This window comes from Dendroctonus ponderosae, unplaced genomic scaffold (assembly GCF_020466585.1).
Source record: "Dendroctonus ponderosae isolate FM_Combo_2020 unplaced genomic scaffold, Dpon_F_20191213v2 Dpon_F_20191213_1, whole genome shotgun sequence".
NCBI classification, from domain to species: Eukaryota; Metazoa; Arthropoda; class Insecta; order Coleoptera; family Curculionidae; genus Dendroctonus; species Dendroctonus ponderosae.
This window is the reverse complement of record NW_026017110.1, coordinates 5,404,387-5,418,824: the sequence shown is the minus strand read 5'-3', so window position 1 is coordinate 5,418,824 and position 14,438 is coordinate 5,404,387. Positions and strand designations below refer to the sequence as shown.

At 40.6% G+C, this 14,438-nt stretch overlaps 5 protein-coding genes and 1 long non-coding RNA gene across 13 annotated transcripts in view; 1 reads left to right on the top strand and 5 right to left on the bottom strand.

Annotated features, from left to right (window-relative positions):
* The window catches only part of LOC109535502 (CREB-binding protein), a 20,941-nt gene extending 19,263 nt beyond the window's left edge, over positions 1–1,678 (bottom strand). For all 6 annotated transcript variants that reach the window (XM_019901412.2, XM_019901413.2, XM_019901416.2 and 3 more), the window contains exon 1: positions 1,086–1,678. In XM_019901412.2, the coding sequence (XP_019756971.2) occupies positions 1,086–1,164 (79 nt within the window). In that variant the 5' untranslated portion in view covers positions 1,165–1,678. The remainder of the gene's footprint in view (positions 1–1,085) is intronic.
* Positions 1,679–2,258: 580 nt separating this feature from the next.
* LOC125503426 lies at positions 2,259–2,791 on the bottom strand. Its single transcript, XR_007280840.1, has 2 exons — positions 2,558–2,791; positions 2,259–2,468 (listed from the first exon to the last, which is right to left on the bottom strand). It is a non-coding gene; the product is annotated as an uncharacterized LOC125503426 (long non-coding RNA).
* Positions 2,792–2,883: 92 nt separating this feature from the next.
* LOC109535507 (polyprenol reductase) lies at positions 2,884–4,505 on the top strand. The gene is made up of 5 exons (XM_019901421.2): positions 2,884–3,421; positions 3,491–3,688; positions 3,748–3,879; positions 3,938–4,101; positions 4,155–4,505. The coding sequence occupies exons 1-5, from the start codon at positions 3,103–3,105 to the stop codon at positions 4,245–4,247; spliced, it is 906 nt and encodes a 301-aa protein (XP_019756980.2). The 5' UTR covers positions 2,884–3,102; the 3' UTR covers positions 4,248–4,505.
* On the bottom strand, positions 4,422–5,711 carry LOC109535506 (glycerol-3-phosphate phosphatase; the record flags this gene model as incomplete). The annotated part of the gene is given in 4 exon segments (XM_019901420.2): positions 4,422–4,682; positions 4,741–5,090; positions 5,160–5,297; positions 5,401–5,711. Coding segments are annotated over 4 exon segments (930 nt in total). The 3' UTR covers positions 4,422–4,501.
* Positions 5,712–7,216: 1,505 nt separating this feature from the next.
* LOC109541303 (probable asparagine--tRNA ligase, mitochondrial) lies at positions 7,217–8,819 on the bottom strand. Its single transcript, XM_048663749.1, has 3 exons — positions 8,614–8,819; positions 7,554–8,561; positions 7,217–7,498 (listed from the first exon to the last, which is right to left on the bottom strand). The coding sequence occupies exons 1-3, from the start codon at positions 8,725–8,727 to the stop codon at positions 7,235–7,237; spliced, it is 1,386 nt and encodes a 461-aa protein (XP_048519706.1). The 5' UTR covers positions 8,728–8,819; the 3' UTR covers positions 7,217–7,234.
* A 796-nt stretch (positions 8,820–9,615) lies between these two features.
* LOC109541302 (protein TIS11) lies at positions 9,616–14,261 on the bottom strand. Of its 3 annotated transcripts, none has more exons than XM_019910123.2 (2): positions 13,868–14,261; positions 9,616–10,939 (listed from the first exon to the last, which is right to left on the bottom strand). In XM_019910123.2, exons 1-2 carry the CDS (start codon positions 13,925–13,927, stop codon positions 10,232–10,234), a joined length of 768 nt encoding a protein of 255 aa, XP_019765682.2. In that variant the 5' UTR covers positions 13,928–14,261; the 3' UTR covers positions 9,616–10,231. The 3 variants fall into 3 exon arrangements, with proteins under 3 accessions (XP_019765682.2, XP_019765683.2, XP_048519717.1); XM_019910124.2 differs by lacking the exon at positions 13,868–14,261 and adding an exon at positions 13,480–13,843; XM_048663760.1 differs by lacking the exon at positions 13,868–14,261 and adding an exon at positions 11,350–12,468.
* Positions 14,262–14,438: the final 177 nt, after the last annotated feature.

Below are 14,438 nucleotides of genomic sequence, written 5' to 3'. Positions count from 1 at the left end.
GTAGATCATGATGTTCTGTTAGAATCGCTGAAAACTGTTTTCCAAAATTCGCAGCGGGTAGTGTACAGCATCGATTTCTGTGGAACCCAGTAGCTGTCAAAACTTTCACATTTTTACGAATAACTCGGAAATCGTAAATTTTTCAGGTAAAACGGTTGAAACAAACATAAATTAAAATTGAACGGCCAATCTGAAAACAACAAAAAAAAAGGGGGGGTTTCATTTAAAAAACCAGAGTTGGTAACTACCACACGTTTATGATGCACCCTGTATATTGGAAAGTAATTTTAGAATGTGGACCTTTTAAACGTGAAAAACTTTCGTTGGACGAATTTTCTTGTAAACTTCATATTTACTGAGATATCGCACTTTGACGCACTAATGAGCAACCCTGTATATGGTGACAAGATTAAGTGCAATCATTTTTCGAAACAAAGGAGAACAGAAAACAGTAGGGACAGAAGCTAAAGACTGCAAAATTTCAAATAATCATGCACGCGAATGTTTTTTTCACATAAGGACGCTGAATTAAAGCTGGTCTAGAAGTTAAAACATGATTCTCAACAATAACAAATTGAAGCTAATAAACATTTCGCAAAGAACACGAAACATTGATAGGTCGATATAAAAATCGATTAATATCTTTAGGATCCGCAACTTTACTTAAAAATCCGTATTATACCTCTGAATAAACCTCTTTGGTTTGATCCAAGGGGTACCTTGCAATTGTCCCCCCTGATGTGGGGTACTGATTGGACGCCCGGGTATTTAAGAGTGATTAGGAGTTGATAGTGTCACCAGCTTCACTTAGAATAATTATGAAAGTGAAGCAGCAGAATCAAAATAAAAGGTAAATAGAAGTGAATAGTGGTTTCGATGGAAAACAAGGCCCTACAAAAGAAGCAAATGGAGCAGCTAATATACAGAATTTTCAGTCAAGGGACGTTGTATCCTGCGAAATTGGATACAACAAAAGAAAAAATAGTAGAAAATTAATGTTTCGTCAGGCGAGAGAAACGCCTCTCCCGCGTTTGTTAAACATGCTCGGCGGAAAATAAAACACACAAAAACGTCGTAATGCCTACCGGATGAATCGGACGGACCGGGAAAAGGGTCCAACTTTTGCCTTTTGCTTGGAGGCCCATCGACAAGATGATCGGCCATATCGGTAGAACAGTTTCCCCGATTAACAAACCTAAGCTCTGGTTCTACACTCGCACTGACCAATCAAGTTGCACTAGATCTATTTATTCCAATATAAGTACAAAAACATGGTTATTTCGACTAAAATCATAATAAACGGCAAAAAAGAGTCGATGTACCGAATGTTCGATAGTCGATGCTTATCACAAGGCACATAATAATCAAACTAAAGTCAACCATCGGCCATTATGAACTTCGACTAGTCCGGTCTGTCGACTACGGTTCCTGACGGCCCGCGACCATCTTCCGTCAGAAACAATCTATATCAAACTGAGCCGACAATTGATGTTCTAATACCGATTTTGCACACACTACAGTCAAATAAGACCACTATACACATTTGGAACACTACTTTTAACCAAAACTGGTGCTTCTGAAAGAACCCAACTACAAAACGACGTGAATTCGTGTTAATTTCGACGCGACCTCAAACAGGCAACATGGCCGCTCTTTGATGGAACTTTTTCTACGCCTGTCAGAACTCTCTGTCTAGCAAAATCTATTCGCGATCTCATAGGCTAGAGCGCGACACGTGACAGTATCCCCGTTCCTTATTGGCCGCGATGTCCCGGAAGAAAGGTTATGACGTATGTCCGTCGTCACAATTTACGAACAATACCGAAGACAACCGACTCGGCCTAAAACCTTGATGGACATTTTTGTATTTTATTCCTGATAAGTTGCATTAGGAAGTAGAATTCACAGCTCGAATAAATAAGATTCTATTTTCTGCGACTTGCCACATACTTTCAACTAAATAGCCCAGCACGGCCTTACTGGTTTGACAAGCCACTACCAACAAAGAACAAAGGTCCTTTGGAACTGAGGAAAGTTAGAATACACCACAGGATTATTATCCCTTTGGGTTCCCCAATTTCAACAAGAAACATGGCTATAATGTGTTATTTACATTCTGGTACACATTTCAGCGATTTCACGTATTCACATAAACAATACCAAAGGAAAACCATAGTATTCCATAGACCTTTACGGACCCTCAGTTTTAGCTTGGTAGATGCTGCTTATTTAACTCTTCGAATCAAAATAAAACGCAGTTTTTAACTGATTGAATGTCATGTTTACTGAATGACACCTAACCCAACTATAAAATCATGTAATACAAATGATATAACTTGTATAAAACCTTAATATTAATGAAGTACCCTAATCCAGATTATCACAAGAGGTGGGCATGTTCACAGTTCTTTCAGTGTGTTGTGTTTGGCTCTTCATCTTTTATGCGACATTTTTAATCAGTATTGGCACTGGAACAAAATATAAATAATAGGTATACAGTTTGTGTGTTTTATGTGCACGAGTTTATCAGCTAGTAAGATATGTTGGTTGTACTTACAAGCTCGTAGAACTCCAACGTACGCTGCGAAAATACACAAATTGACTATAACTGCATGTCTATACTTTTTCCTTTCGTCGTAGGGATCCGCGGGGGCATCAAATCCTTCCTGGTCTTGAATGCGTTTCATCTTTGAAAACTTTTAGATTTCCTCAAGCACTTACAGCAAATAGAAGCAGAAAATAAGATTGAATGAGGTTGTGTCCACCACGTGTCCACCATCACAGAACTCAGACTCAGTCTTCTTTTGAATTCCCATTGCAGATCTTCACATTTAATTGAATTGAATTTTATCAAAAATTGTTCAAAATTCAGTTTTTTCATCTCGCTTTTAGCGATTACACTCATTAGATAATTGGACCTATTGCCTTTTATCATTTAAATAAACCTTGTTTGGCAGCAAGTGGCAACTAACCCCAATCACCTGCCACCAAAATGTTTACTGTAAACAATGTTAACTGTTTCATTAAAACCCGTTATTCGCATCTGTGCACTGTCCAGCTTCACTGCCCCATTCCATTCATCAAACTTCACCACGAGCCAAAATGAACCTATTGCAAATAGTGTTTTGCGTTCTAACAGCCACTCTGATCGTATACTCGAGCTTGATCAACCTGCTGGAGCCACGATTGCCACAGTTTCTTTCCAGAGTCTTCAGGTATGGCAAATTCGCAGTGCCAGGCAAGTCGGTCTTTGCAGTAGAAGTACCTAAGGCGTGGTTCAAGCATTTCTATATTCTGGCTGTGGTTGAGTACATCTGCTTTATGGGATTGTTGTCGCTTGTTTATTTCGCGGGCATGGCGGTTCCACCCCAGATCAACTCAATATTAAACACGCTGTGTGGCCCAGATAGAATTGCTCGTTGTAAGTAATTAGTGTGTATAGTAGTTATTTAATTAGGTGGCCAATACATGAACAAAAGCCCCTTTTCAGGCGGCAAGCACAATGTGTACTTGGCAGCTTGTTTACTCACGACACAAGTGTTTCGTCGATTTTACGATACGCAGAAAGTATCAGTTTTTGGCGAACAAAGCAAAATGAATTTATCTCATTATGTTGTTGGTCATTTGCACTATCTGGGAACCATTTTGGCTGTGCTTTGCGAAGCTCCTGAGTTTGCCTACACTTCAGGTGGGAATACAGCTGATCCGGAATGGAAAGTGTGACTGATAGAGACCCATTGGTTTTAGAAAGTCATAAGCAATTGAACTTAATAACAACATCTATATCCGACAAAATATCAGTTCTAATATTTCTGTGCGCTTGGAAGCACCAGCATATATGCACTAAGATATTGGGCAATCTAAGAAAAAATGAGGATGGTAAGTTCAATTGGGTGTAGTCAGTGGGACCAGTCTTTATTCATTTATCCTTTGCAAGGTGATGTAGTGTCCAACGGCTATAAAATACCACAAGGTGATTGGTTTAAATATCTATCGTGTCCGCATCAGACTGCAGAGATTATAATGTACTCCTGCGTAACGTGGATATTGTGGTACAACGTCTCATGGTTTTTCATTTTCACTTGGGTGTTGGTAAATCAGGTAAAACCGAGCACCGGCAAGCCACTGTAGGTGCTATTAAACTACTGTTTCAGGTGGAAACTATCTTGTTGTCTCATTGGTGGTACAAAGAAAAATTCGATGATTTTCCTAAACAAAGAAAGGCTCTCATACCATTTCTGTACTAAATCAAGGGCTATTCTATACTGACCTCGTTTCCAATTCTGTTAATTTAAGTATGTCCATTACAAGCCGTTTACTGGAGAACTTATTTTGTTCTGTTCCGGATTAATTCGTAATCGTTATTAATCGACAGGTGGCTTAACAGATTAAAGCTAATTCAAAGCGTTGCCTTCGGACGATTTTCATATTGCAAATTTCCCTTTTTTATTAAATATGTGGAGCTCATATATAATAAATTAACATAAATAAAAATATTAAATTATTCTATTAACTTTAATATATCTCCCAGCTTGTCCAAATAAACATCCGGAACTAACTCCTTATCTTCTTTCGCTCCTGAGTGCTTCCATTCCACCACCCGGTCTAGTTTAGTCACTCCAGTCAATACCAGCAAAGTTTGGAATCCGCATCTGGTGCCCAGCAGAATGTCGGTGTTACACCTAAAGGTGAACATCAATTGAATATACAATTTGCATTTAAAAACCTCAAATCCCGAACCTGTCACCAACCATTAATGTTCTTGCAGGGTTCACGCCATGCTCTTTAATCAAACAATCCGCTATGTAAGAGTTCGGTTTGCCTACCACAATGGGCTCTCTTAAGGCACAAGTTTCAATTGCCTTGACTATCGCTCCAGTGCCTGGAACCACGATATCGCCGCCTACAGGAAAGCGTTCATCAGTGTTTGTTGCCAGGAACAGGCAGTGCTGCTTGCTGAGGTATGTAGCTGCTTTAATCATTTTGTTGAATGAAAAGTGTTCGTCAAAGCCGACAATCACGGCGCCCACTTCAGGATCTGGATGGAATGTTTCTAATGTGAATGCCACGTTGTTTTGAAGAACATCTGGCTAGGAATGAATAATGTTTTGAGCATTTAGGAATCGGCGAACTTGATGAGTGGATGTTTTATGTTTTACCCCAACGCCGGTGTATTTAATCCCGGCTGCTTCTAGCTCCTGTGCAATTCCTTTCGACCCCACTAGGTAAACTGTCTTAGTGAAGCCTTGGCCCTTTAAATAACTGACCACCAAATATGAAGTGCTGACGATTTCATCCTGCAATCAGTTGCTGATTTTTTTCGAAAACAAGACGTAGGTGCAACATCCCAAAAGACAAACTGGGTGCACATTAAACTCGAAAAAAAAAACAGTCGCTTACTTTATCAACAACAAAGTTCATTCTCCTGGCTTTGGTTACGAACTCGTCTCTGACTTTTGTGGAATTGTTAGTGACAAACATGATCTTTTTACCCATTTCCCTGAGCTTGTTCACTGCCTCAACGGAGCCTGGAATGACCTCGTTCTCGAGCCACAAAACACCATCGCAATCGAAAAGAATGGTGTCGATTGAGTCAAGGAAATGCTTTACTTCCGGCTTTGTTAGCGTGGACAAATTGGTCAGCGATGAGTCCAGAAACATGATCGCTTTTTTGGAAAAACAGGGGGTCGAGGAAGCTTATTAGAAACGTACTTAAATCAAAGTTGAGTGACTGTAAAATTAACCTTCAATCCCCCTTCAAATTTTAACCTCAGATTTTTTCCTTCTGACAGAACTGACTCAGGACCTCAGTCACTTGTCTTCATCTATGACCAAGTCCATCCAGTCCTGAACCAGAAGCCGAACATATGGAATAGTTTGATAATCTGTGATATGGAAATTAATTCCAATTTCTCTACTTTGAAACGAAGTTTCCCCCCTCTAAAACCAATCGCAACGCCTTGGAACCTTTCCAAAACGACCAGCAAAGCGCTCCACAATCACCTAAGGGCTGAAGAGTCCAAAACCCAACCCCCCCAATCCCAAACTCCTAACACTAAAGCCAGTACCGTCCCCATAACCTTAAAAAATCCCGCAGACTGGACCAAATTCCCTACTAAAACACTATCTAACAGTCTCCAACACCAAAAACCATACCTCAGGAGTCTCCTTTTCTCCAAATTCCTCAGATGACCACCTCCAAATAACCACAATGCTGAAATCCAACAACATAGAGAATTACACCTTCACTATGCAGGAAACTGTCCTTCATCATCAAGGGCCTCGACTCTCATATGGATATTGAGAAAATCCGTAATGAAATCGAAGCCCTGGGTTTCAGTCCTGAACAGACCCATTTTTACCGGCTGGAAAACTATAAAAAAGTTTCCAATGTGGTAAAAGTCTTTACCACAATCCCAAACAAACAAGTCAAGCTTCCGGTCCTAATCGAACCACAAAGAAACACTAACACTTTAAATATTAAACACATTCCACAATGTAAAAATTGCCAGAAATTAGGGCATTCGTTATCGAACTGCGGCTCAAAAACCATTTGCCACAAATGTGCCGAGCCGCACTTCTATAAGGAGTGTCTCAAATCCCGTGACCTTCCTGCCAAACGCAGCAACTGTGGAGGGCCTCACCCTGCCAGTTATTTTCCTTTGCCCAAAAACCCTAACTTCACCCTACAAACAGAGGCAAAGCGAAAGCAAACCCTGTTTAACAATAAAGTTCAACCAGGCACATTCTAATTCTGTTCTAATTCTAAACTCCCCTAACTCTGCCACAACCCCCAAACCCACTAACCCAAAACACTTCCGCCACACAATCGCCCACAGCCCCTAAATCCCCGCCAACGCCACTAACCCAGCACTCATCCCTAAACCCACAAATCCTGCTTCTTTCCGACGAAGAAATTAAGGCTAAAATTGGTAAAATTGCGGCCGCGATTTCCCGAAACCCCATCCTCAAAATGCTGTTAAAAAGTAGCATTAATCTCGCAGGTGTCCATATCGTTTCATGGAATGCCGCATCCTTGTATCCTAAAAAGTGCGAGTTTTTCAAGAAACATAAGTAAAATAATTTTACTTTCTCTATGTAAATCGTCGCATTTGTTTGGTGGAAATAGGAACAAAGGAGAGTTTCCTATTCTTTGTCTGGACTTTAACACATATATGCCAGGATCCGCTGTAGCTAAGCTAGTAAAACCAGAACCCAGTTACCTATCATTTATTTACAACTTGCAATTATGTGGCCACCTCGGGAAAGGAATGCAGTCTTTGATGGTCTGAACCCCTAGAACGAGTTGCAGATACCTTTCAAATCCCATTCCAAAGCCCCCGGTAGGGACACTGCCAAATCGCCTTAAATCCAAATACCAGTCCAACTGAGAGTTACTTTCGGGTATTTGCGCCTTCAACTTCTCGTAGCTATTTTCGCGTAAACTTCCGCCCACTATTTCTCCTACGGACGGGGCCAACAAGTCAAAAGCCGCCACCTAAAGTTGAATCTATTAGCTGTGCTGCACAGCAACTAGTGTTTGATGGTAATACCTGATCGTCGTTTATCTGCTTCATGTAAAACGGTTTTTCCTCTTTGGGCCAGTTTATGATAAATACAGGTACATGACCAAAATAATGCGTTAACGCCACTTCATCCCCTTTCGTGAAGCCTGTCTTGCTGGAAACGGTTTTATTCAATTTGTTTGTCACAATGTCCAAGGCTTCTTCATGGGGTATTCTTTTAAATTCCTTGTCAATCCAGGAATATTCAATTTTCTGTTGGCTGCAAGTTTCTAGATCTGAAAAATTGTGTTCGAGCAAATCAGCAGTAACATGTTTGATCATTTTCTCCACTACATCCAGCAGATCGTCCAGATCGTCCAAGAAAGCCTGTTCTAGTTCAAGCATATAGAATTCGGACAGGTGAAACCTGGATATTGAATTTTCGGCTCTGAAAGTGGGACCAAAACAGTACACTTTGTTCAGAGCGTGAGCCGCTGCCTCCAAGTGCAATTGGCCCGATACTGTCAGATAGGCCTTGGTATCAAAGTATGCATTATCAAAAGGAACGTCTTTTTTTGCCATATTTTTCAGTAGCTGTTCATTGTCTGGGACCACTTTGAAAGTCTCGCCTGCACCCTCGCAGTCATTGGCAGTGATAATCGGTGTATGTATATTGATGTAGTGGTTTTGGTGCAAGTAGTTGTGAATGGCTAAATAGGCTGCATGTCTAAGTCGTAACACTGAAGCGAATGTCTTAGTTCTGGGTCTCAAGTGCAAATACTCCCTCACGTATTGTGGCTCATATCGTTTTCTGGGGGCAAACGGGTAACCTTTCTCCAGATCACATTCTCCGATCATTTTAACGCTTGTTGCCGATACCTCATTTTGACCTTTAGCGGTTTGTTTCAGCAGCCCTGAGGCACTGACAGAAGCGCCCACAGTTACTTTGGGAACATTTTTCTTCGACGACACAATCTGTAAACTTTTTGGGGTTGAGCCGTCGTTGATGTCCAAAAAAGTCACTTCTTTCTGCTTTCGCAGTGCCTTGATCCACCCCTACGATACACCAGTTACAACTTTAAACAGTTAACTCTGTGCCAAATTATACCTGAATGAATACGTGCTGACCCAATTTGTCATCGTTGAGCAAGCTTAAAATGCTGCTAGTTTGGCTGTAGTTTTTCCTTAAGTTTATGCCTCTGTTTGTGATGGTTTTTAACATTTTGCTGAAATTGAGGTTAGGCCAGAGACAAGTACTTTTCTCTGGTTAGGCGCGAGGATGTTGACTGCTCTGGATCCGGTGAATGGCGCGTATTTTGAAAATTCACATTTTTCTTTTTAAAGTGTTTTTAGGTGAAACAACTTGAAGGAGCATATTTAAATCCATGGGATTCAGTTTCCTAAATAGTATTGGTAAAAGAGTTTTAAAACATGTTGGGGTAACTTGTTATGAAGAAAGTTGTCTTCAGTACCTATTAAACGTAATGAAGATTAAAAATTAGCAGTAAATAGATGGGTTTATATAGTATAGAATAGATATGTTAGTCGGACTATTGCGTGTTTAATATCTGACCGAAATGCTGAATGGAAAATTAAAGTAGAATGCTAAAGGAGCATTTTGGAGCTAAATTGCGCACGGAATGATACATTCATTTTTATGTGCGCATTCGCTATGTTGTCCTAAAATAATCTTTCTCCATTCGTCATTTCGGGCAGATATTGAAGACACCAAAATTTATACACTACATAGTTTTTTGTTTTCAATTCAGAGTTGAAAAAGGCCTACTGACCAAATTAGTCAAGGAAGGTTCGTCAGCTCTTCGATGCAGCAGAGGGTTTTGTTAAAAAAGAAAATGGTTGAACTGTGGGAGAAAGTAGTAGTAGTAATTTGCTAATAATCGATTGATGATTTCGTCGTTGAATAGGTGAAAAATATCGAAACAAGGATATTATGAGCGTGGTGTCCATGTGCATAGAAGCGAGGAAAAATAGCTACATGCCTATCAATTAGCAAGTAAATGTAGTTGAGAGACATGCATATGTAGACGGTGGGTAGTTGCTTGTAAAGGAGTGGCGAGGCCTGTTCAGTGGGACGGAACAAAACACGGCGTTACAGAACAAAATATAATTTATTGATAATGATACGGAGATACATTAGCTACAAAATATAAATATTACACAGGTATTGGGCGCCTGGTATAGGCCGCTATCGTGTGTGCCGATAAATGAGCACAGTCGTCTTCTTACATGCTAAGTATTTGCAAAAAAGATAAATAATAAGTTACACATAAATTATAATAAAATAACTACATAACATAAACGCATTGATAGTAAGAAACACACAAATTAAATAATGATTTAAATAACAGAAATCGTATTCTTTCATCGGTCCACAAGGCACACAAGGAAAAAGAAATACAAATGAGAGGATGAAAATAAAAATAATAAATAAAGTTCAATCACGGAATGTTAAGAAATCAAGACCGATGACCGAAACTAAACCTAGTTTGCACATTACATCCACAACAAATCAACATTCGTATAAAACACGCTTCTAACTATAATAAATTTATATTTTAAAATCACACAGTATCAAAATCACTCCGCCTCCGTGAGGGAATTATCGGTTTTATAAAATATATGATAGTGAATTAAATTAAATGTCTTGAGTAGAGGGTTTGCGGCCACTAGTTCAGCGTCGATATATGGCGGAAACCTGGAGCACACTAATGTAGCATGAGGTCTTTGAGCGTTAGTAGTTGGGAGGTGGACAACCTGTTAAAAACGGGAAGACGCTGATCGTCCACTGGCCCGGGTGAATTCAGTTCGGGATCGCTGCTGAAGAACGAACCCATTGAAGAAGTCGGCGACTGGCTCAAACTACAAGGGGGGCTCGCACTATCCACAGAAAGTGCGGGACTCAGCGCAGCGGGACGCAATCTCTGGGTGGCAATTGCAGCCACGGCGGGTGTCGTTGACTTGGACACCACTTCATCCTGGTTGTGAACAAAATGACATCTTGGCCCATAGGGACAGAAGCCGACCGTGTGGTAGGTTCGACACAGTTCGGTCTTGTATTTGGGATGTCTGGCCAGACTACGCAGTTCCGCTAGTCCATGTGCGAATTGGCATTTGTCGCCGTACTTACACACTCCAAACTCCTCAAATGGTCGACATAACTCGGTTTTGTAACGTGAGGTATTTACGGTGGTGGCGGTGAGGGCGGCCTGTGGTGATGCTATTCCTGGAGCAGGTGCCGACTGGGTTCGCTCCAAACGACGGTGCTGCTGAGTTAAGTTGCCCAAGAACTCCCCAATGGTCATGTTTTGGGTGGCGCCACCCACTGGCGTCGATGCCATCCTGGACAAAGTCAGACGCACTGTTGAGCCGACTGCCAGTTGTGCCCCCGACATACTATCGGGATATACTCCATTCTGGAACAGAAAACACCATCTTTAATTCTCATTTCAACGAACGGTCAACAAACTGGAAATACACAACATAACAATTAACGCATAATGTTTTTGACCTTTCGCAACCGAACTATGTGTATAATTTGTTGTAATCCGTGGCCACTTTCGATTGTGAGAGGTAACAGCACCGCATGCCGTTTTCGCTTTAGAAAGCTTTCTACTATTACAAAACAGCCCGTCTTAAATTTGGAATTGCGCGATCAAAGCCGAGCTGTTTTCGGATCTCAGATCTATCTAGGCACTGTGGGGCTACATTTCTAGTCATATTGCTGCTGCCGGTTTCGATTCCAGCCTTTACACCCGTTTCTGCAGCCTTTCTTTGTTTCGCTCTCTCTGATTCGATCGAAATCGACGTGCTGCCGCTCAATTACCTTTCGAGATAAACACATTGCCCAACATGTGACATCTAGCCTTGAGCGTAATACATCAAATTTTTCCAATTTTTCAGTTGCCAAATCCAACCGGCAAACAACGGTTACCTGTTGATTTACAGGTAAAACACATCCTAATTGACTGGCTTAACCGATTAGGGGATTTGGTTTTTCAGTACGGTAAACACGCACATTCCACAAGAATGTGCTGATTTTGTGCACCTACCTATATGCCTCTAATAGTGCATTGTAACCTTGCGTTGTATGTGTGGGGCTATTTATGGGTCAAACATTGTTCATTGTTTTGAGATAGCCAGCCCACGTAGGCGGCGACTGTTAACTTACTTAAAAGGTACCTTAATTGAGAAGTTCGTTCGTGGCTGTTCTTCCGCAGCCCGTCATCTAAAACCTGAGCAAGTCAAATGCATTTGCAAGCTCAGAACATCCGTTTTTGGAGCAGTTCCTTTTTTGCTATTTAGTGACAGAACCAAATTCTCATGTCATACATCAAGGGCATTGTTGGCGTGCACTGACATTCGCGAGTTCAAAAAGCCCAAACTAATTAGTTTGAGTCGTCAATTTGACACAAAACAGTGTCACAGTGCAATTTTGTTTCGTTCTAATCAACTTTTGCAAGATTTTAGAGAAGTATATAGAAACAGCTCGAAAAGTGTGCAAATTTTGCTATAGATGTCATTAATCCCGATAAATAATGAAGTCTGGGAAGTTTGAACTGTCACTCGACGAGTAATTTGACGTTTTGCAGCGACACCATCGGTAGTTGAACTCGCGAATGGGAAACAAAGTAACGAAGTCACGCAAGAGGCACCTGAGCATATATTCTGTGGAAAATTCTGGTCAGGCAGGTAGAAATTTGTATTGTAAAACCCCTTTTGATTACTTTTACGTATATAAATACGTAAAATACGAGTCATTTCTCATTATGAACAAATTGTCAGTGATAAAATATCCAGCAACTATTAGGAGATTTGTTCCTGTTCGTAGAGTTGAGGAATTTTTAAGACCAGACATCCAGCCGCCAGCTAAACCAGAATCTACATTGTGTCAACCAAATAGGATAAACCATAAAATTATGCGGATAATCGAATATCTAACGAATATTCAAATAATTCGAGTATATTCGAGTATTCAACAAATATTAGACTATTAACTAAATTTTCAAATGGCATCATAGCATGTGTGGCACATCTAATTTCTTTATGCCTCAATTTTATGCGAATACACAAAATAGATAATTGAACAAATTCCTTGTAAAATAAGGAAATGCTTGTAGGAATATGAATGATTTATTTTATAAAAGTATACAAAGCGCATATAAAGAAATGACCACCTTGTGAGTTTGATAATGTTGGTGTATTCGAGTATTCGAGCTATGGCTAGAGATAATTATTCGCTTTTTGAATATTCGAATACTCGAATTATTCGAGTTTGAATGCGAGCCCTAAAATGTACGATTATCCATATAGGATAGACCATAGGGAACCAGCTGGTACAGACGGAAAAAGTGTGCAAACTGCATAGTATTGTTTGGCTGTGTGCAGTACTCGTATAGAATCCTTTATTACATTCCATATAAAATCTCTCGTGCAATAATGTCCGGTTGAATGAGCGAAAACTGGTACTTTGTGAATATTCTGATTAAAATCGCATTCGTGTATAGGTACCACTCTGTTCGTACTGGTACCATTAAAATCGCTGTTCGATTTTGGGGTGTCTTGTTATTGCCATCCATGCTGGTAGTCATTTATAATCCTGTTTTTCATTGTTACTAGACTCGATTCAGAACCTTCACACTTCGATCTATGCTGATGAGACATTTACCACCTTAAACTCGATAGCGTGGACTATTAATCGTAGCTTACGAAAATCAACAGACTATATAGAATGCTCTCAAATGCAACAGGTTGCTTTCATTTTCTTTGGTTTATGCACCAGTACACCGCATAGAAAAAGCTCCAAGGGTTTCTGTAAGTATGCGCCTACACCCTTGCAATACGTGAAAAGGCGAAGGTACTGCGGGGTGATGTCGACTCGAATTGGGGCAATCTTTGGACTGTTTTGTTAGTCATCAATTAGTATGAGTAGTGAAAAACAATGCAATTTTCAAACCTGCTCAATAACCGTATCTTCCAAATTTTCCTCAGCCATACTTTCAAAGGCTCACTGTTAACTCCGCCAAAATTGCTTGCTTGAAGCCGAACCCACACATACATAGATGAACCGACAAGGAAAGGAACCATGAAAATATCTGAGACGTACAGAATTTACGGCAAAGAAAAAACGTTGACTGGAAGGTCACGGGCGGGCTTGTTTTGGTTTATTTTGCGCCTTGGAACCGGGCTCTGAATTGTCGATTGAGAGGCCCACTATAGGTGGTAGTCGATGTGGCGAACAACCTGTTGCATGGGGATCCAGGTTGCTGAAAAGCGCGTTGTTCCGGCCAATCGTTCCTAGCTTAAAGTAAAGTCCGCAAAGAACTTCGTATGAATATGCATACCTTGATTAAATTATCCCCAAACTCGTACATGGCATTCTGTGACATTATCGCAGTAGACATTATCCTATTGTTAGCACAGCCACCAAAATTCCGGATTACAAGCGAAGCGCACCACAAAACGATACGGTATGACTGGAAACTCGCTGAAAACTACGACAAATTATGATAAACGCGCTATTCCACAACACACACAGTTATCGCCTGCGTTTTACGTCGAATGCGTTTCGTTACTGACGGGCTCACGGATCTTTTCTCTCGCCTCTCGCATTTGTTGGACCTGGACAAGTTTCATTTTCCTCTCTCTCCCCTACTTAACCCCGCTCCCGCATGGAGGAGTGGGGAAAGCTTTACAAACAACGCTGATGTTGCCAGTTTTTTATCGCTTTGCATTTTCCTGCGTTTCTACCGATGTCTCCACCTAAAACGCCTAAAACCCAAAAGTCGAAAATGATACCACCTCATGAGCACAGCTCGCAACTTAGGTAGGGTTGATTCGATACAAGTAAATACAAGTAGGTATTCGATACTTTTGTGTCGATACCGAGTACTTTGGTAATTGAATCGTTCTTTC

Bases quoted from the DNA above. Each gene is read 5' to 3' on its own strand.
- LOC109541303 (XM_048663749.1), bottom strand. From the start codon at position 8,727: ATGTTAAAAACCATCACAAACAGAGGCATAAACTTAAGGAAAAACTAC. The intron at 8,562-8,613 runs GTATAATTTGGC...GGTGTATCGTAG, and splicing joins GTCAGCACGTATTCATTCAG to GGGTGGATCAAGGCACTGCG. The intron at 7,499-7,553 runs GTATTACCATCA...ATTCAACTTTAG, and splicing joins AGCAGATAAACGACGATCAG to GTGGCGGCTTTTGACTTGTT.
- LOC109535507 (XM_019901421.2), top strand. From the start codon at position 3,103: ATGAACCTATTGCAAATAGTGTTTTGCGTTCTAACAGCCACTCTGATC. The intron at 3,422-3,490 runs GTAAGTAATTAG...GCCCCTTTTCAG, and splicing joins CCCAGATAGAATTGCTCGTT to GCGGCAAGCACAATGTGTAC. The intron at 3,689-3,747 runs GTGGGAATACAG...CATTGGTTTTAG, and splicing joins TGAGTTTGCCTACACTTCAG to AAAGTCATAAGCAATTGAAC.
- LOC109541302 (XM_019910123.2), bottom strand. From the start codon at position 13,927: ATGTCTACTGCGATAATGTCACAGAATGCCATGTACGAGTTTGGGGAT. The intron at 10,940-13,867 runs GTATGCATATTC...TTTCTGTTCCAG, and splicing joins TTGGGGATAATTTAATCAAG to AATGGAGTATATCCCGATAG.